At 36.0% G+C, this 22,069-nt stretch overlaps 2 protein-coding genes across 3 annotated transcripts in view; one reads left to right on the top strand and one right to left on the bottom strand.

The window, feature by feature from the left end:
- The window catches only part of Tcf12 (transcription factor 12), a 270,782-nt gene that overhangs the window by 23,545 nt on the left and 225,168 nt on the right, over window positions 1–22,069 (top strand). The gene's annotated exons all lie outside the window — the stretch shown is intronic.
- LOC130872613 (40S ribosomal protein S25-like) lies at window positions 669–20,271 on the bottom strand. Its single transcript, XM_057766783.1, has 2 exons — window positions 19,904–20,271; window positions 669–817 (listed from the first exon to the last, which is right to left on the bottom strand). The coding sequence occupies exons 1-2, from the start codon at window positions 20,184–20,186 to the stop codon at window positions 669–671; spliced, it is 432 nt and encodes a 143-aa protein (XP_057622766.1). The 5' UTR covers window positions 20,187–20,271.

Below are 22,069 nucleotides of genomic sequence, written 5' to 3'. Positions count from 1 at the left end.
GAATGTCACCATATATATGTGTAGGGTTTACCATTAGTAACATACTTGTGGGTTAGCCTTGAAGGTTTCTAGAGATAACTTCTCTAAATAGCTCCCTCGTCTCAACCAGTGCCTTAGGAATTGCAGCTGCTGTTGCCTCCTGGAGCTGCAGTCTGTTGTGCTCCCTCAGGTCAGGGAGACCACTTTCTGCATACTGATCTGCAGATTATCTCCACACAGGAAATGAAAATGATGGTAGGGCTCACATTGTTTTTCTTTTTTAGGGATTTTAGTTTATAGTTTGTTTTTTAATGTTGGAAAACAGACACTTGATAGATGTTTTCCACTTTTCTAATTGCTTTGCAGGGGAAGGTTAATTAGTGCCAGTTACTGAAATTGGTTTAAAGCAAAAATCCGCCTTTCTTGTTATTAGAAAGGTAAATGTAGCTGAAAGAAAATATATAATAGGAAGAGAGAAATCATGATACCTGAATGTGAGCAGTATTGATGAAACCAGGACAGTTGTATTCATTTGGTTACACTGCCGTATAAATTACACTTTTGGGTTGTATGGTGAAAGCATGTAGAGACTGCATAGAGCCTCATCCTGATTGATCAGATAAGGTGAGACCGAGTAAGTCATTGAAGATGATGTCATGGTTTTTATATGACTTACCATTTTAGTGCGGTTAGTAATTCCCTTTCATTAGGATTTGGTAAGACCTGAGGTGCATGTGAAGATGCTTTTGTGGTGTCAATCTGAAGTACTGTTCACTGCAGAAGTCCACACTCAATCTTTTGTAAACGTTTGTAAAAAGTGTACGTTTGCCATCAGGACCTGTAAAGGCACGGTAATTCTAAACACCAGAATAAATGTCAGAAGGAACCTTTCCACTCTTTTAAGAATACAAAGCCTAGTGTGTGGGAATTCCTTAACTTCATGGCAGTCTTTGTATAAGACAGTCATTACAAAATAATAATAATAATAAAAAAAGCCAGGCGATGGTGGCACACACCTTTAATCCCAGCACTCAATGATGCAGAGGCAGGCGGATCTCTGTTTGTTCTAGGCTATCTACAGAGTGAGTTCCAGGACAGCTGAGGATACAGAGAGAAACCTTTTGTCTTGGAAAACCAAAAACCAAACAAACAAAATACCAAACAAACCAGAGTTCTAGCTATTCAGATAAACAGGAGTGATTACCAATTGCATAGTGTGTTTTGTGTGTGTGTGTGTGCGCGCGCGCGTGTGTGTGCCTGCATGCACGCACACACACATTCAGGGAAGTAAAACCTATTTACTATGGTGCAGACTCCTTAGGATGAAATCAGTCCTGAAATGGTAGCAGCAGAGATAGCAATACTTTTTAGGCTATAGAGCATCAACTTATTTCATCATTGCTGTTCATTCGCCTTCCTATATTGTTCACTTGTGTTCAGTTTCCTATATCATTAGAGAAAGAAAGCGTTCGTACTTTTAACTATTAATGGTAGTCTTCCCACGGAGAAACTACAACCTGTAAGACACAGACTAAGCCAAAAGTGTCTTACCTTTAACTGATTTTCTGTGCTTGATTCTCTTGAATCCACCAAGGTTTTAGAAGAGAAGAATAATGAATTTTATGATTTCCTTTTCTTCTTTGAGACAGAATCTCATGTATATCAGGTTGGCTTCAAACTTACTATGTGACCAAGGAAGACTTTGAACTCTTTTTCATACATCTCAAGTGTTTGAATTACAACCCTGATTTAAGCAGTTCTAAAATTCAAACCCAAAGCTTTTTGTATAGTAGGGAAGCATTCTACCAAGTGAGTTACGCCCAAGAGATCATTTTCATAGCACTTTGAAAAGGCAAAACACAATAATTAACTTCGAGTAATATGCTTGAAATTCCACATTATCTCTATTCATTTCATTAAAGTGCTTTAAATGTTTTCTTATGAGACTGGAGAGATGGCTCAGATGTTAAGAGCATCGACGGCTCTTCCCGAGATCCTGATTTCAATTCCTAGCAATCACATGGTGGCTCACAACCATCTATAATGAGATTTGGTGCCTTTTTCTGGCATGCAGACATACATGCCAGAGCACTGTATCTTAAAAAAAAGTTTCCTCATATTTTCAAGTGTTCACAACTGCTTGTCTTACTGGATTTTGCGTTATCTTGTACCCTAACTAAATGTACTTCATATGTTTGTATATTTCTTGATATTATGAATATGTATTAATATACAATTTTTATCTATTAATTTAAATAGAATTTTTACCAAGAAAAATTAAGTTCCAGTCTTTTATTTATCACTAAAATGTAAACTCTTTTATCTTTTTTTTTAATCAGTAATTATCCCAGAAATAAAGACTATTCTGTAGGCCTTAGTAGGTTTACATTTTCATTTTATTTATTTTCTTGACTGTAAATATTAGATGTAAAATTCATTCTGCATGATGGAATAAAAGGGTTTGAAACTTATGCTTGAATGAATTAAAAGTGCTTTAAAATATTTATATTTTATGTGTCTTGAGTGTTTTGCCTGCATGTGTGTTTGTGCACCATATGTGTGCCTGATGCCTGTAGAGGCCAAAAAAGGGTGGCAGATTCTGGAGTTACACAGTGGTAAGCTCCCATGTGGATGCTGGAAGCTTAACCTGGGTCTTCTTCAGAAGCAGCCTGTGCTTTTAACTGCTTGGACAGCTCTCTAGCCTTAAAAGTGCTGCATTTAGACAAGGATCATTTAATAATTTCTGTATTATATGTACATAGTTGATTATTACAGCGTGTGTGTGCGCGCACACACATACTGGTGTTTTGCCTGCTTGTATGTCTGTATGAGGGTTTCCAGTACCCAGGATCTGGAGTCACAGTTGTGAGCTAGCTGCCATGTAAGTGCTGGGAATTGAACTCAGGTCCTCTGGAAGAACAGCTGGTGCTTTTAATTGCGGAGCCATCTCTCCGGCTCTTGTTATAGCATATCTTGGTAAGGAAACTAAGATAAACCATTTTATGAAAAAGTTTGTAAGAGTTGAGTTATAGGCTTCATGCAGTCAGTGTTCATTCCACATATGTTTTGTGATAGTAGATTCTTTACTTGGTATTAGTATGTTAAGGTGACAGTAACAGGGTCTTTTGGAGGATTATTTTTAGGAGATTTTAGGTAAATTACCTGTACCCTGGGTGGTGGTATAAAGTAATTCAGTGGTCGATCTTGGCTAAAAAGAAAACAGAAACAAAACCTAGAAAGTTTGGAGAACTTCAACTTTAGTAGTTAATTTTAGGTGCTTTTAGAGTGTCAGTTTCTTTTTTTGACTTTGTATGTTGTGAAAATGTTTGAATTTGTACATTGGATTTGTGATATTATTGATAAAGCTGTTCGCTATGGTTTAAACACTGGTCTAAGTTTTCCCATATTAGACAAAAGGCCAATTATACCTCATTTTTGTTGTTCGTAGTCTTTACTCTTTAAAGTCATTAGCCTCTTTTAAAGAAAGAAAGTAGCTATATTGGGAATGGAGGTAATGTATCAAACTTTCTAAACATAGTAAGGAAGATATTTCATAAACATGATTAAAAACTTTGGAGCAGCCGGGCGGTGGTGGCGCACGCCTTTAATCCCAGCACTTGGGAGGCAGAGGCAGGTGGATCTCTGTGAGTTCGAGACCAGCCTGGTCTACAAGAGCTAGTTCCAGGACAGGCTCCAAAACCACAGAGAAACCCTGTCTCGAAAAACCAAAAAAAAAAAAAAAAAAAACTTTGGAGCATTGTTAATAACAATTCAGTTCAAACCTCTACTGTTCAAATAGGAGAAATACTTCCCAGTTTTTCATGGTTGTGTCCGGTGCAGATGTAGATCTCAGATAGTTTGCTCTTTCTTTCTTCTGTGGCATTCCAGTCATTGTGCAGAATGGTACTATGAACAGCTTGACTCAGGAGTTAAGCTCCATGGTCATTTCTAATGAAGAGGAAATTAACTGTGCAAGGTATTTTTTCTAAATGACTTGCAATGTCCTGTTTGCCGCTTAATGGCTTTTAGAGAACTGAATGCTCACAGTTTGCACACTGTGAGAACATTCCTTAAAGGAAGGAAAAATTTTTGAAGCAAATTTAATATATAATGATGTATCATGGCCAAGTTTTTTCATTGTACATTTGTTGTCTGAAATGAAAGTAAACATTAATTACAAAAGATAATGCAGCATTCAGGTAACTTTTTACTTTAGCTTTTATTTTCTAGGGACACGGGATTCATAAAATGACTTTTCTGACTCTTAAGGAGTCTTTTATTTATTTTAATGGTACTTGGTTTTTGGATTTTATTGTTAATGATATTTACTGTTAACTCAGAGACTTTGAATACACAGAAAGCATACATTGCTTTGTTTCAGAATGTGGGATGGTATAGATTGAACAGAAATGAAAAGAAGTTTACTTACATTAGAGGTAATATATATATCTGGAAAGGTACCCTCTGTATATGCCAGTTGCTCACTCATATCATACATATATCTTTTGCGTCTTTTGTGCTGTGTATAGAATCTAGGGCCTTCTGCGTTCTAGGCAAGTGCTACCTGTCATTGTATCTCTGAGGCATGAGCCCTACCTCCCCTCCTACTTCATTTTTGTATTTGGAAACAGGGTCTTAAAGTTACTCAAGTTGATCTTGATCTCAGCTTAACCCAGCAAGTCTTGAACTTGGGGTTCTTTTGCTTAACCTCCTGTGGTGTATAGCTGGATTGTAGGCATGTATCACCAGGCCTGTCTCATTCATGTATTCCCTTCATATTTTGTTCTTAGGAAAACTAGTTATGGTAAAATTTTGCTTTGTTGCTTTTGACTAGGGTACTTTTTTTCAAGTGAATATAAAAGGGTAGGGAGCATTTAAAATCAAGGTACGGACTTCATTTTTATTTTGTAGAAAGAATATTTTGATATCTGGAAAAGGAAAAATATCTTAAGTTTGTTGATCTTTGTGTTTTATAACATTGGCCTTTGTAGCCTAAAAACATCTGGTTTGTAACATGAAAGATTACTACCCATAGTCTTCCCTTACTCTTTCTGGATGCAGCTTTTTAAATAATCTGAAATTGTCAGATTTAATTTTATATTATGTATTATAGCAAGTAAAAATTGGTACGCTTATGACAGGATCTGACCTGTACCTCAGAGGAATTGGAGTTTGGACAACCTTCATGGATGCTATCAAAGGGTGCTGCTGATTTGGTTCCCTGGAGAATATGAGATTGCCATGGCAACATAGGCTCTTTGAAGGGAGAAATCCTGGCAGAGTGGTTGGAGCTTTTGAAGTGCTGGTTGTGTTGATAGGAAAGGGTCCAGACAGCAATAAGCACACAAATGTAGGCCAGCAGTCAAGGAAAATAAGCATTTGGTTTTTAGCTTTAACTTGAGGACAAGTACCTTTTAAGTTTGCCTCTTAATTCTGGTATTCTGTAAAAGCAAATATTTGTATGAGATTTTCCACATGTACACTGTTTCAAGAACAAGTTTCTATGTTTATACCATGTGTATAAAACTAGTGTGGTAGTGTACATCCTAGTATTGTTGGTTTCTGATATTAAAAGATAAAAAAATTACAAGTTCCCCCTTTTAGAATCCAGTGTTGTTTAAAAACTGGTGGTAAAAGTAAACTCTTAAGCTCTGATCTTTGTGTAGTTGCTCCCGTCCTTGTGCTAGTATAGCAGTAACCTTATGTTCCACACTGGATTTTAGCTTTAATTTGCATTTTTGCTCTGTGGCTCTTCATACCTCTTTCTGGGCCCTTACTCAAATATGCCTTCTGAGTATGGTTTCATTTTTACTGTGTCTTTAAATGCTGTTTGGGTTTCATTTTTGCTACTAAGCTTTGCTTCAGGAAATCTCTTCCTCATTTTTTTTTTTTTTTTTTTTTGTGCTAGGAACTGAACTTGGGCCTCTGCAAGAGCAGCAAGTTCTCTTAACCACTCTCCAGCTCTCCTTACCTTATTTTCATACTGAATCACTTAGAACTTTGCATTATTTTATGCTTTTAAAAATGTGTTATATGTTCGTCTTAAATTATTTAGAAATTTACACACTCTGACCTTTTAATAGGTTCATGTGCAGTTAATATGTGGTAAGACTAGTTGATTGATGGTTCAGTTTTAAGTATGTTACTGATAAAAACATCGTATTCAAACAGTAGATTATTTTACTTTTAGTAACGTCTGTAGGCAATCTCCATAGTGAACTCAGTTAAGTATGCTTTTAACACTTAGTCCTAGGATTGATAACTTGTGTACAGTTTCAGTTTCTTGTCTAAACTGAAGATTCTAGCAAATAATTTTTGAGTGGTGAAGAGTCATACATGACCATTCTAAATGCTTAGCAGAAAAGCTGATTTACTATGTGTAGTAGAATCGATAGGGTAGTAGTCATTGTTTGATGCTTGACTACTATTCCTTTTTTTGTTTGTTTTTGTTTTTCAAGACAGGGTTTCGCTGTAGCTTGGGAGCCTGTCCTGGAACTAGCTCTTGTAGACCAGGCTGGCCTCGAACTCACAGAGATCCGCCTGTCTCTGCCTCCAGAGTGCTGGGATTAAAGGCGTGTGTCACCTCTGCCTGGCTTGACACTGCCATTCTTGAGGATAAGTATTTTGTCAGTTCTCACTGTTCTGGGTTCCACATATTTCAGTACCTGGACTGATAAGCTCTTTTGATAAGTTCATTTTATTATTATTGTCATCTTTTAAATTTATTTTTTAAAGAAATAAATGCTAGGAAAATGATTTCTAGAAATTTTCACTCAGTGTAAAATTTAGTGTATAAATTTCATGACATAGTACAAATATATATATTATTGCACGTTACTTAAATATATTGTTCACTACTCTTTCTTGTTTCTCTCCCAGTTTTCACTGGTTATCTTCCTCTTTACCATGTTCATGTTCTGTGTATAAATCTAGAATCTGTGAGAGAAAAGATATTTTTCTTTCCTCAGAGAGTCCCAATACCTTTTTTAAAGTTAGGTCTCATACATGAGAGAATGTTCATCCCTATAATAAAGTCAACTTGAGCCGGGCGATGGTGGCGCAGGCCTTTAATCCCAGCACTCGGGAGGCAGAGGCAGGCGGATCTCTGTGAGTTCGAGGCCAGCCTGGTCTACAGAGCTAGTTCCAGGACAGGCTCCAAAGGCACAGAGAAACCCTGTCTCGAAAAACAAAAACAAAAACAAAACAAAACAAAACAAAAAGTCAACTTGATCATAATTGTGACTTTTGAGTGTTACTAATTCAGTTTGCTTTATTTTATTGAGATTTTTTTATATATGTCCAAAATAATCTATAATCCTTTTTTAAAAGATTTATTTCTTGCCGTGTGGTGGTGGCGCACGCCTTTAATCCCAGCACTCGGGAGGCAGAGGCAGGCGGATCTCTGTGAGTTCAAGGCCAGCCTGGTCTACAAAAGGGAGTTCCAGGACAGGCTCCAAAGCTACAGAGAAACCCTGTCTCGAAAAACCAAAAAAAAAAAAAAAAAAAAAAGATTATTTATGCAGTGTTCTGTCTCCATGTATGTCTGCACGCCAGAAGAGGGCGCCAGATCTCATTACAGATGGTTGTCAGCCACTATGTGGAATTGAACTCAGGACCTCTGGAAAGAGCAGCCTGTGCTCTTAACGACTGAGCCATCTCTCCAGCCCCCATCTTTTTTTTTTTTATCAGTACAATACTGGTGTTAGAACCATTCTATAGAATGAGCTTTGCAGTATTCTCTTATTTTATGAAATAGTTTTAGGGGTATTGAGGTTATTTCTTTAAAAGTTTGGTAGCATTTGGTAGTGAATTTGCTGGTTCTGTGCTTTTGTTTGTTGGGGAACTATTAGTACTATAATTTCATTGTTCATTATAGATCCATTTATGTTGTTTATGTCTTCTTAATTGGTAGGTTATATGTGTCCAGGAATTTAGAAATTAATTTTTTTTCTAGATTGTTCTATTTTTTTGAATAGAGGTTTTCAAAGTATTCCTAGTGGTTCTTTGGATTTTATAGCTATCTGTTCTAATGTCTGTCTTTTTATTAAATTTGTCTTTTTCTTTTAGTTCGTTTGGCTAAAGGTGTGTCAGTTTTGTTTGTCATTTCAAAGAACTGACTTCGTTTCATTGATTCTTTGTTTTTTTAGTCTCCATTTCTTTAATTCCTTCTCTGATCTTGTCTTTTTCTACTTACTTATTTGGTTGACTATTTCTTGATAGTCTAAGGTCTAAAGGCATACCATTAAGTAACTTACTTGAGATCTTTCTCTCTTTTTTAATTATAGTACTCAAGCTACCATAGAATTGCTTCAGATTGATCCTAAAGGTTCTGATAAATTGTGTTTTTATTTTTATTTCATCTTAGAAACTTCAAAATTCCTTCCTTGATTTCTTCAATGTTTGGTATTCAGGATTTTGTTGTTTAGTCTCTATGTGTGTGTGTAGCTTCCTTAGTTCATCTTGCTCTTCGCTTCCAGATTTATTCTATTATGGTTTGAAAAAAATATAAGAAATTTATAGTATTTAATATTATGACATGCATTATGGTCTGAATGTGATATATTTTAGAGAAAGTTTCATGGCTGTTGAGAAAAATTTGCATTTCAAAACTGTTGGATGGAATATTCTATAGGTGTTTATTAACTTTAGTTTATCTCTAAAGTTACTTGTTGATTTTTTTTTTTTAATGTAGGCCTGTCTATGGATAAGAGTTGGGTATTACGTCGGTCACTATATTACATATTATAATATATATCTTATTTAGTATATTATGTAAAATATATTATTATAGTTGGACCTGTTCCTCTTGGAGTCTAGTAGTGTTGTTTTATGAAATTAGTTACATCAATGTTTGTTGTGTGTGTTTGTAATTGTTTCATTTTCTTGGTGGAATATTTCCTTTATTATTCTTTAATTTTCCAATTTCTACCTTGTTAGATAGGAATATAGTTACTATTGCTTTTTTTGATTATTGTGTATTTTTGTATTATGAATTAATCTTTAACTTTTAGTTTGTGTCTTTGTCAGTGAGGTGTGTTTCTTTTAGACAACAAAATAGTTGATCTTGAGTTTTAAATCCAAGTAGCCCATTTCTATTTATTGGAGAGTTGAAGCTATTTACATCTAAGGATACTGTTGCTAATGGTCTGCAGATTTCTTTATTTTGTTGGTTGTTTTGCTCTTTGGTTCAATTGCTTTTTTTTTATATTAAAGGTTTGCTGAGTGGGTGATGGATTCTTTTCTAATTCTCCTGTATCTATTAATGAAATCTGTTCATTCTTTTGCTCTCATTGACATAGTAGAAGTTTTGCTGTTTTGATTCAGTAGAAATGATAGACATTAACATAGTTTTAAGCAAAACTGCTGCATGCACAACAAAACACAGTTCCCATATTTGAAACTAGTTAAATTTGGAATTAAGATTTTGGTTTTTTTCTTTTTCCAATCTGAATAAAGAGAAAGGTGACAACCACCAGTGAAGTTTAATCCTTACTTTGTAAAAGTTATTCGCGTGTATATTATTTATAGAAACGTTAAGCTTCACTTTTTAGTTTTTAAAGTAATTAAGCTTGGAAAAGTATTTAAAATAAGAATTAAAATCAGATCTCTGGTTATATTAGTTGGAAGGTACAGTGAATGCCTGGTCCCTAGGAAACTGCTGTGATCTTTATTTGTTTATTTTTTATTTTTTTTTGGTCTTTTTGGGACAATGTCTTACTATGTAACTCTGGTTGTCCTTGAACTTGCTGAGATCTGCCTCCCTCTGCCTACTGAGTTCTGGGATTAAAGGCACGTACTACTGCACCTTGCTGTAACTGCATATTTTTATAAGTATTGTGTTTTTTGTTTCATTTTTATATATTGTATTATTTTCTTTGGCTATTTTTTGATTTTTAGAGAAAAGATCTCATGTAACTCAAGCTAGTCTTGAATTCACTAGGTAGCAAAGGATGATCTTGAACTCCTGATCCTCCTGTTCCCAATTCCTGAATGTAGTATTATAAGTGTGCATCACCATGCCTGATCGGTGATGTTGGGGATCAAACCCGGAACCTTCTACATGCTAATAGTATTCTGCCAGCTGAGCCCGTCCTCATGAATTTTTTTCTTAGTTTGCCAGTTTTTAGTAATTCTCCCCTAGTTTTTGAACATTTAATTTTTGTGGTGTAATCTAGCATTCTAAAAACTGACCTTAGACTAATCAACTATCTCAGATTTATTAAAAATCAGATAATGGGCACTTAAGCGATGTCTCAATGGCTAAGAGCACTGGCTGCTTTTACAGAGGACACAGGTTTGGTTTACAGTACCTTCATGGTGTCTCACAACTGTAACTCTACTTCTAGAGGATCTGACACCTTCTGTCTGGTCTAAAATTATTATTGTTGTTATTACTTTATTTTGATTTTTCCAGACAGGGTTTCTTTGTGTAGCCTGTCTATCCTGGAACTCACTGTATATATCAGGCTATCCTCAAACTCAGAAATTAGCTTGCCTCTGCTTCCTGAGTGTTAGGATTAAAGGTGTGTGCCACCATGCCAATCCATACATTTTTCAAAAAGTATTTAAAAAAATGTCAAAGACTATATGTAAAGAGTCTTGGATGTATTTCTCACCTGTGCTGTGGAGGACAGTTCCTAGGTTTGTCAGAGCTCCCTTTCTAAGTCATTTCTTTGTTTCTGGGTATGAATATAGTAACTTAATTCTCTTTCAGGTGAGTTCATATTAAAAAATTTTAAACCTTTTAATTCATGTACTAGCAGTGTTTATTTGAAAAAAATATAAAAATGGTCTATGTAATCTTTGAGTATTAATGTCAATGACTGAACTAAAGGAATTTCAAGTAATTAAGTAATAGAAGTAATTTTTATATAAAATGCATTTAGTTTTGAGTTAAAATTGATTAATGAGGTATAAAATATTCAAATGAACTGAATTAAGCCTCATATACCAGCATAGTGAATATTCTTCTAGCCTGTACTACTGTGAAAATATTATGTTAGAAAATGCAAAAGGAATATTTAAAGTTCCCTGTTTGATTTTTGATTGTAGGGTAAGATTGGTCAGTGAAGAAATATTCATAAAATAATATTTGGTGTTGGACAGAGCACAGCTTCCTAATTTAATGATTTCTATGAAGTTCTTTAAATTTTTGGTTCTTGTTTGAACTTTTCTTTAATGAGCTACTTCTACTGTGTTTGTAGTTCTGTCTAGTTTATTGAGTAAGAAAACTTGTCTGCTAAGAACCAGATGTGCCACTTTCCTAATTGTGATCTTTTTAGTTTGAACATGAACTGTTCCCTGGAAGCTCACTTGTATGAACACGTGGAAACCAGGTGGTGGTTCTGCTTGGGAGGTTGTGGCGCATTTAAGATATGGAGCCTGGCTGGCAGAAATAGGTCCCTGAGGGAGAGCCACTGAAAGTTGTAGTTGCTTCTGGTTCTGGCTTACATAGTCTGCTTTCTGGTTTTCTATGATGTGAGGAGCCATATGCTTCTTTACTGCCTTGACCTTCATTTTATCTCCCCTCATGATAGGTCAATTCTCTCTGAAACTGTGAGCCAAAATAAGTCTTACTCTACTAAATAAGTTTTTACCAGGTATTTGTCATAATATCATGAGAATTTAAGCAGCCTGGGTTTTTTGTTAGCTCACACATGCAACCATTGGTCCCAGAAGTAGGGAATCAGCTGGTTAGAATTTGGTGTCGGTTCATGAAAATTTATCAAAGGAGAGAGAGTATGTGCCATATAGTAAAGATAGGATGTAAATTAAAAGAAATTTAGTTTTAAAAGAAATTTAGGGATAAAGCGTCAATTATTTTTGTTTCTCTGTCATAACTGTTGACTAAATTTTGGGATAGGACAAGCACTGTATCCACAGAGTTACATGCCTAGCCCTTTTCTGCCCTAGGAATTTTCTGTACTAAGGCATTGAACCCAGGAATTTGTTCATGGTAGGGTAGTGCTCTATAAGTGAGGCACAATCGTAGCCCAAGCATCAGAATTTCATTCTTTGGAGGTTTGCTTTCTATGGGAACTTGAATTTTTCAACCATGATGGAATTGCTGAAAAAGTGGGAGTGTTTTACTTTATGCCAGTGTAATGTAGAAAATTGTTAAATAAATTGTCAATCAGTTCAACTACTAACTGGCTAATTGGTTATAGTTTTGATCTGTTTCTTGTTTTGATTTTACTTGGAGACAGTGGAAAAACTTGACTCCTGTTAGTTTCATTTGGGTCTATTTACATTATCCTTATAGAACCATCTTGAGAGGAATAAAAATGCTTTTCAGTCACTTTAATACAGGTGGGAACTCTGGACATACACTGATATTATGACTATGTGGCCTTTTCTCGGAGTGGGGGCATTTATAGAGATCTTTACAAGAATCCCAAACTGGCCTTTAACTCTTAAGTGATCTTCCTGCAGCTTCTTGAGTGCTGGGATTACAGGTGTGAGCTACCATGTCCGGCAAATTTTCTTTTTACTATTGGCAATGGGAAGGTGTTGGATTAGATGGCATCTAATTTATGTCTTGTGATAACTACAATTCTATTGTTGAAGAATAGGGGGAAAAAGAGACCTGATAAACTGTAGGAAGATATGATTTGATTTTGGATATTGAAGTTAGTGTTGATGGATATTGGGCCCACACAGAAAAATAATGGTGTTACCATTAATTGAGAATAAGGACAACTGAAGGAGAAGCATGATCTGTTTTGAGCTTTGAGAAATAAGATATAGAGAATACATTCTGATTTGGGATTTTTCTGGTGGAATTATACTCTTTTATTTTTTAAGATTTGTTTATATATTTTATGCCTATGAGTGCTCTATGTGCATATAAATCTGCATGCTAGAAGAGGGCATTGGATTCTACTATAGATGGTATGAACTACCTTGTGGTTGCTGGGAATTGAACTCAGGACCTCTAGAGGAGCAGCCAGTGCTTGTAGGCCCTTGGATGATACTCTTTGAGATGCTCATGAAGATGTGAACTGAAAATAGCCATTTGAAAGCTACTTGATGATGTTTGGATCTAAATCGGTGATTGGATTGACTTTAGGTGAAGAAAAGATTAAAAATTCTTTTTAGGAAGATAAGGTTTACAAGCCCAAAGAGATGAGCCAATCCGGAGTCTGCCCAAGGGCCTATCAACTGGTGCTGTCTGAGGTCCTGATTTTGCTTAGCTAATGAGGGGCGACCACGCAATGTCAACAGATCAGCTGGGAGGAATGTATTGCTGAATAACGAGTCTGCTTTGCCACTTGCTTGACTGCCAGAGTCTGTGCCGTTGACTCTGTGTCTTCTCACCTCCTTCCTCCCAGGGAGCCAGTAGGACCCAGCTACAACTATTGTCCTTCCACATTCTCTCTGTTCCTCACCTCTAAGCAGGCTCTCATACTGTTTTCTATACTATTTTGAAACCAACTTTTAGTTTCCACACTTAAATGAGAATTATGTGGTGCTTTTCTTCATATTTGATTAATAAATCTTCTGATTTTGTTCATTTCCTTGCAGATTTTGGACTTTTTTATGGCTGAAGAATATTTTATTGTATATAGAGGCCACATTTTCTTTGTTAGGTGAATAATATCCTTTGTATATATAAAAACATTTCATTATTTATTGTTGGAGATATAGGTTGACTGAATATTTTGATTACTGTGACAAGTATGATAACAAACATTTTATTTATTTATTATGTATATAACATTCCTTCCATGTATGTTTGCATGCCAGAAGAGGGCACCAGATCTCATTACAAATGGCTGTGAGCCACCATGTGGTTGCTGGGAATTGAACTCAAGGTCCTCTGGAAGAGCAGTCAGTGCTCTTAACCTCTGAGCCATCTCTCCAGCCCCTGAGTTACAGGTATTTTAATGATCATTAATATTTAATGGTTATATTTTCTTTCAGTGATTTCAAGTTATTAGAATCATTTGTTGTCTTTTTCGATTTGAGACAGGGTCTCACTGTGTAATATTGGCTGTCCATGAAGATCAGGTTGGAGTAGAACTCACAGGGATCCACTTTCCTTTGCCTCCTGAATGCTGGGATTAAAGGCGTGTGTCACCTCTCCTGGCCAGATTCTGTCATAAAAAGTTGAATTTGTCTATCTTTATCTATATGAGGAACGTTAACAGAAATGTTCATAACCAAAAATTAGTCTTTTGTTTCTCTCTCTGTCTCTGTCTCTCTCTCTCTCTCTCTCTTTCTCTGTCTCTCTCTTTCCCTGGTTTTTCGAGACAGGATTTCTCTGTAGTTTTGGAGCCTGTTCTGGAACTAGCTCTTGTAGACCAGGCTGACCTTGAACTCAGAGATCTGCCTGCCTCTGCCTCCCGAGTGCTGGGATTAAAGGCTTATGCCACCACTGCCTGGCCTTAGTCTTTTGTTTCTTAAGTTTAAGATGCAGTACTTGTAACATTTATGACAGCTGGTCAATAACTAAATAAGGGTTATAGTGATAACCAGCCTTCAAGTTTAATTTTTTTACAAACTTCATTATGAAAAAACATGTGAATAAAAAAATTATATAGCAAATTTAAAATTGAGTTTTTTTTTTTATTTTTTTTTTTTTGGTTTTTCGAGACAGGGTTTCTCTGTGGCTTTGGTTCCTGTCCTGGAACTAGCTCTGTAGACCAGGCTGGTCTCGAACTCACAGAGATCCGCCTGCCTCTGCCTCCCGAGTGCTGGGATTAAAGGCGTGCGCCACCACCGCCTGGCTAAAATTGAGTTTTTTAGAAAGCCATTTTTGCTTCTGAATTGAAGTTTCTATTAGTTTTCATGACTAGTCAGTGAGATTTAAGAGAATAGACAAAGAATGCAGAAAATAAACTTGGAGTCAGAGAACTAAGAGTCCAACTTTGGGCCAAAAATAGGAGAATTTGAGCATTAAACAAGAGAACTTCTTCAGTGGTTTGAGATTCATGCATTTAAACATATGAGTTTGTAGTGACTCAAAAAATGGCTGATACATTTTTGTGTGTGCCCCTGGAAGTGTTAAATAACAAAAAGTTCTAATCAGAAAGATCCAGATTGGGAAACTTGGCAGGATAAATAGGTAAGTCCTTGTCCACTCACAAGCTCAGTGGACAGATGTGAGGAGACGTGCTTGTAAGGACAGTAGTGATGATGTAGAGCTGGGCCCAAATCTAGGAAGATCTTAAGTTGAGACCTTTGATTGAATTACATCTACAGAGACGCTAGTTCCAAATAAGGCCTCATGAGCAAATATTCCATGGTTAGGTCTTGGATATAGTTTTTTTTTTTTTCCTGTCATTTTGAGAAACAATTTACTTTCTGTAGCAGTGCTCTAATTTAAAAGGCACAGTAGGCAGTGACAGAATCTTGTCTTTATTTGGGTCCTGTTGTGAACTAATAGGTTGTAAGATGAAAACATTCTGAGATGCTATGCATGTGAACGCTGGATATGTAGTAAAGTGTAAACTCTTTTCATTGTGGTGTTTTTTATATAAAGAGTTGTGGGTAAGAACTGTTTGCAGTTGTCGTATGGTGATTTATTGGAGGTTCTTCAGAAGAGGTCCTAGACAATAGCCCATCCAGATTGTTTCTGTAAGTGAAGTTTTACTGAATCATAGCCATGCTTACTTGTTTATATGTATCTTGTGTTTTTTTTTCCCCAAATAAAAAGTCTGGGATAGTAACTGTGGCATGAACACTTGGGCCTTGCAAAAGACCTAAAATAGTACTTTTTAGATCATTACAGAAAGTTTGCTGGCCCCTGAAACAGATAAAATGTGGTACTACGAGTTGACAATAGTTAAAGCTGTCTGTCTGACTTTTTTCCCATCAAATATTAAAGTTTAAACTGGGAAAATCTAAATAAAAATATGAACAGAGTTTTCTCCATATAAATTATTCTGTTCTATCAGGAACAGTTTGTTTCTTATAAATCTGAATTTAATAATGATGAGATACTAACAGTTTTTAAGTCAGGGTAATGAGTTCATAAAGTACCTTATTTTGTTCTTATCTATTGTCTGAATTGTTTGTAATTGTATAAAGCTAATTTCTACTGTGCTGTGAATTACTGTACAAGTGGAAAAGCTTTTGCAATATAACAGCAAAGTGCAAGCTTTGATACTTAAACCATAAGAAACTTACTTATTTTACTATTATTTAATTACTTATTTTTTTATTTTTTGAAGACAGGGTTTCTCTTGTAGCCCTGGATCTCTTGGAATTTGCTCTGTAGACCAGGTTGACCTCAAGCTCACAGAGATCTTCCTGCCTCTGCCTCCCAAGTGCTGGGAATTAAGGTATGCACCACCACTGCCCCAATAAAAAACTTATATAAATCATCAAAAATATGCCTGTTAGAAAAATTTGAAAAGGATAGATGATATTTGTCATGACAAGCCAACAAGCCAACCATTACAACTAGGTGCGAATAGGAAAACAATGGTTAAAAGTTACTGCTATTAAAAATTGTTAATTAAAAACTTGAACACTCATGGATACACAGTTTGTGGTTGTGGTACTTGGCAGTTATAGTTGTTTGAATAATTGAAGTTGTTTGTAAAATTCAACAATAGGAACTAGTAAGCAAGTTTATTGGTAACTGTGAATGAAGTTTCTGTTATGTGTGTTTACTCTTTTATGCTTGACAGTTGTTGGATGCTTGTGTAGAGGCTCTCAAATTCTGTCGCATCAGGGTTACTTTGAGACTGCTGCATCCTATCCTTAGGGTTTTTGATTCATGGAGTTTCAGATGAGGCAGAGAATTGTATTTCTTGACAAATTTCCTCATCTCCTATTACTGTCCGAAAGAACACCACTTTGATAATCACCGCCTAGTAATTAGGAGAAAGACAAAGTGAGTCCTTTACATCCTGAGGACTCTGTGTTTGGTGTGTAGAGACACTTTTCCGTTTGGATCATGATCACTTGGATGTGTGTTTAATGAAGACATTTGTTTTATAGAGGCTCATTGAGAACCTCTGTTTTTTGTTTGTTAAACAACATTAACTCATAATAATCTGAATAAAAGTAGCTTGTTTGTATACTATACTATTTATATAGATCAAAATAAACTTAGCAGTACTGAAACTATAAAAATAGGTAATATAAAAATAACTTTACTAATATATAATTGAATATAAGAAACTGATTTTGGTAAAATTCATTTAAAATGCAATTAATCTAAAGTTCAATACTGTGGTTCAGGAATATTATAATCCTTGCTTTTTAAAGTAATCTTTCCTATTTAGCCCCCTACAATACTAATTAAATATTAAAAACAAAATATCTTCCTGCCTATTCCCATAAAGAATAGTGTTCCCTTAGGCTTCTTTGGGCCTGCAGGAAACATAGGCCAACATTGCCTGGTAGACTTTCAACAGTGATGAAGAGCTGTTTTAAAATCTGTTCTGTCAAATAAATGTTGCTGTTGAGTGCATGCAATGTCATTAATGTGACTGAACTGAATTTTAATTATTTAAAATTTATGTTTGAGTAGGCACACTTGGCTGGAGGCCACCTCATTTGACAGCTAGGCAGTTTACAATGACTTATCTCTTGAGTTATTAATATATTAATACTTTTCTAAAAGAATATGCAGTGTTTAGTTTGCTGACATTTTGCTGACACTCAGTTTTGTTGTCTTGTTTACTTTGAGTAACATTTTTATTAACCATAGCATTTTAATTTACTTTCTTGTGCTTTATATACTAAAATGTCTTTAGGATCAGCTGATAACAAGATTAAAGTTTATTGTCAGGAATGCTAATATTTTACTAATTTTTTTTGAAATTGTCATGTAATTCTTTTGTATATCAATTTCATTTCATTTTTGAATTTTTTTAAAAAACAGTTTTTACACTGACCTACAGTTTTTGTCTTTCTTCCTTTCTTCTATCTCTCTGCTCCTCTCCCTTCCCTTCCTTTTCCACCCCTCCCCCCCACTTCCTCTCCTTCATCTCATGCTAGGTACATACATGTTTTATCATCATGTCATAGGTGACATTACTTACCGTGTCATAGGCTTGTACCACCATGCTATCAGGTTTTTACATGTGTCTTGGGGCTTTGAACTTGGTTCCTCATGTTTATGTAGCAGTCACTTCACCAGCTCAGCCATCTCTCAAGTTCCAGGTTCCTGTAGTCTCTTGATTCAGTTTCTTAAGTGAATGTTGCCTTTTATTCTTGCTCTCTCTTTGCAACTTTTTTTCTTAAATGTATTAGTTTGCCAAGTACACAGATTCTCCAATTTAAGCAGCATTTCTAGGTTAGCTTTCTGACTGCAACATTCAAGGTAGAGAACATCTGGTGACTAATGACTTAATAAATGACTAGTCTTGGGTTGACCACCTAAGCACATTTCATCCCGTTGGTGGGTTATGAAAAGTATTCATTTGTAACTGGTATAAAACATGGCTGCTTAGGTGTGCTCATTCAACAGTACTGTGAGTGATTTTTGTACAAGGACACAGACTTCAGAAGTAACTAAATGGGTTCTCAGTGCCATCAACAGTTCCATTACTTTCAGTTTCATTAATAGCCATTTTTTGAGCACTTAGAAGAATAAATATACAATATTGCACAGCAATGCTTTGTAGGTGACTAGAAGCAGGTATAATGTTGTCTCCGAGGAGTTCGTAGTCTGAGCAGTAGGAGCCATATACCAGCAGCAATGGATTACAGTGATAAGTAGTTCTAATGGCTTAATAGTCATACCAATTAAAGGCTCAGAGCTGTGTTTCTGTTCTTAAGACAGACTCTGTGACTTTGAGTCATTTTCATAACATACATAAATACCATTCTTTAAGAGGAGAATGATATGGAACTTTATCATACAATCCTAAGTAATGTATACAAATCAAGTCTGGAATAAAAATTTGAATAGGTAACAAAAAACTGCAGTTGTAGTGGTTGATGATTTATTTATGTTTTACGGTGTGGCAAACCCATATGTTATGAAGATTGTTTTCCTAGTCTTTCACCTAAAATATCTTTTAAGACCTGACCTTTGTTTTCTTTTTATGTAAATGTGAATTTTGTTTTCTACTGTATTGTTCTCCTTTAATAATAACTACTGCTCTTTTAGTCCTTGTCATAGAATCCTTGACATTTTATGTGGTTCTTTCCTTGTATTCATTCATTCTTTTGTTTTTCTGTACTTTAAACTTTCTCTTGGAATTTAATTACATTTGAACTTTGTTGCAGATATTTGAAGCAAGGATTTATCTGTACATTCCTTACATAAGTTATTTTTTTAGAGTTGAGTTTATTTTAGAGTCTTACTTTGTTGAAAAATATGTGCTAAAAAAGCTTTATATCAATAATATTTAAATGATCAATCTGGAGAATAAGTATGTTATGTGTGTGAATATGAACAAAATATTTTAAACTCATTTCAACTATATATTTTGTGTGGAAGGTTATAGTTACTTTGCTTCCATGAAATTAATTTTGTTGGTAAATCTGAAAATATAGGTTCTTTTGTTTCCTAGTTGAAGCAGTCACGTGTCTTTAGCCAGCATTTCTGTCCTATTAAATACTCAGTCACATTGGGACATTGGGATGAGTGAGTGCCCACTTAGTTTTTTTATTGCCACTTTCATTAAGATAGCCATCGTCCAAGGCAGCTCTTCAGAAAGGCAGTTGACAAGTACATACTAATGTGGTTCTAGTGTAATTAAAGGTTGGTTTTCATGTAGTGGTTTGGAAGACAGCATTTTGGATTCAGATTTTATTTTCACTATTATAAAAACAATGTAAGCATGCAAACAGGAACAAGACCAGGCACACATATACCCTAAATTAGAAAATATCAAAAGTAAGATAAAACTACTGTGTTCCTACTTATTTTAAGATGGTATCACTAATGTTTTAGTGTGTATTTTTTTTTTTTTGATTTAATAAAGTTTTATTTTTCCAAATGTACAGCTGATTGAACCTTTACTAAGGAGCTCCTGAAGAGCTGCCCTGGCCAAGGAACCACGAATCTTCAGTCTCTCAGAGACCACGGCTGGAGTAATAAGTTTATAGTTGGGAACTTCCTTACAGAGTTTGTCGTATGTAGCCTTGTCAAACAGGACTAGATTGTTGAGCTTGTCCCGAACTTTGCCTTTGGACCACTTCTTCTTTTTGGCCTTGCCACCGGACTTATTTACTGGGTCTTTGTCTTTTTTGGCCGACTTTCCGGCATCTTTCTTCTTCTTGTCATCCTTGGGCGGCATGATGAAGTTCGGAGAGTGGCGACGACCACTGCAGCCTCCCTAAGATGTCGGGAAAAAAGGAAGCCCGGCTCACCAACAGTCCCAGAAACCTCAGCCTCGCGAAAGTACTTCCGGGGCCTAGTGTGTATTTTTTTAAAAAAATTTGCTTATTTTTATGAATGTTTTGCCTGCCTGTATGACTATGAACCATGTACATATAGTGCCCACGGAGAAGAGAGGAAAGTGTCAGATCCTCTAGAACTGGAGTTACAGATGGTAGTTGTGAACCACCATCTGGGTGCTGGCAATTGAACCCAGGAGTCAGCGCTCTTTTTTTTTTTTGGATTTTTCGTAGCTTTTGGTTCCTGTCCTGGAACTAGCTCTTCCCCCCCCCCCCCCTTTGGTTTTTCGAGACAGGGTTTCTCTGTGGTTTTGGAGTCTGTCCTGGAACTAGCTCTCGTAGACCAGGCTGGCCTCGAACTCACAGAGATCCGCCTGCCTCTGCCTCCCGAGTGCTGGGGTTAAAGGCGTGCACCACCACTGCCTGGCTTCCGCAGTCAGCGCTCTTAACTGCTGAGCCATCTCCATCTCTCCAGTCCAATGTATATCTTTTTAAATGCATATGCATGCATGCTTACATTTCTATTTTTTAAAAAAATATTTATCTATTTATTATGTATACAGTATTCTGTCTGTGTGTATGCCTGCAGGCCAGAAGAGGGCACCAGATCCTATTACAGATGGTTGTGAGCCATCATGTGGTCGCTGGGAATTGAACTCAGGACCTTTGGAAGAGCAGGCAATGCTCTTAACCTCTGAGCCATCTCTCCAGCCTCCATACTTACATTTCTTTACCAAAATTGTAACATACTATTGTATATAGTATTTCAGTTCCTGTTTTTTTTTTTTTTTTTTTTGTTTTGTTTTTCTTTTTAAAAATTAGGATCTCACTATGCTTTGGCTGGCCTGGAACTCACAGAGCTCCACCTGTCTCTGCCTTCTAGGTGCTAGGATTAAAGGTATGCATCACCTCACCCATTTTATCTGTTGATTTTTTTTTTTTTAGGCTATCAATTTCTTCCATGCCAGCAGATTTTCCTTTTATGTAATACCCCTGCCAAAACTTATACATTAGTATTAGTTGCAGCATGAATAATTAAAAACCCGGAGACAGATTGAAGCATGATTAATATTCAGGGACTGAAATTGGGGTTCAACCCGAAGATCTGAAAAGCAAAATAGCCAGCCACTGGCTCTTACCTTGACCTCATTGTGAAATGGCGATTCTGCCTCCAGAAATCCTCAGAATGAGACTGTGTCTGAGAGCTGACTCCTCCTGTTTTATAACCCTCTCTAGTTCTGGGATTAAAGATGTGCACCACCTGTTTCTGTGTCAGACTAGTGTAGATACTAGATTAAAAGTGTGTGTTATTGCGGCCTCATTTGTAAGGCTGGCCAGTGTAGCAGATTTTTTTCTTTGAACTTCAAGCTTTATTTATTAAAATAACAATGAAATATCGCTACAGCAGATATTGGTCATCAAGCTGAAAGATCAGAGAAACAAAGCAGCCAAGCTACTAGAGATCTCTACGAAATCTTCAGACTGAAAAGAGTTCCTTTCTCATCTTGCCTTATATTCTTCTCTAGTGCTGGTATTAAAGGCATGTACCACCACTGCTTGACCTCTGTGGCTAACTAGTGTGGCTGCTGGGATTAAAGGTGTGTGCCACCACTGCTTGGCCTGTATGGCTGAGTAGTGTGGCTGGCTTTGCACTCTGATCTTCAGGCAAGCTTTATTTATTAAAACACAAATAAAATATCACTATAACTAGTCATATTTCTCATTGCTGTAACAAAATTTCCTAAGAGAAGCAAATTAAGGTAGAGAGGATTTATTTGGCTCA

Source organism: Chionomys nivalis, chromosome 4, assembly GCF_950005125.1.
Source record: "Chionomys nivalis chromosome 4, mChiNiv1.1, whole genome shotgun sequence".
Classification (NCBI taxonomy): Eukaryota; Metazoa; Chordata; class Mammalia; order Rodentia; family Cricetidae; genus Chionomys; species Chionomys nivalis.
Note: the sequence above shows the minus strand (reverse complement) of the source record. Positions and strands in the feature narration are given on the sequence as shown.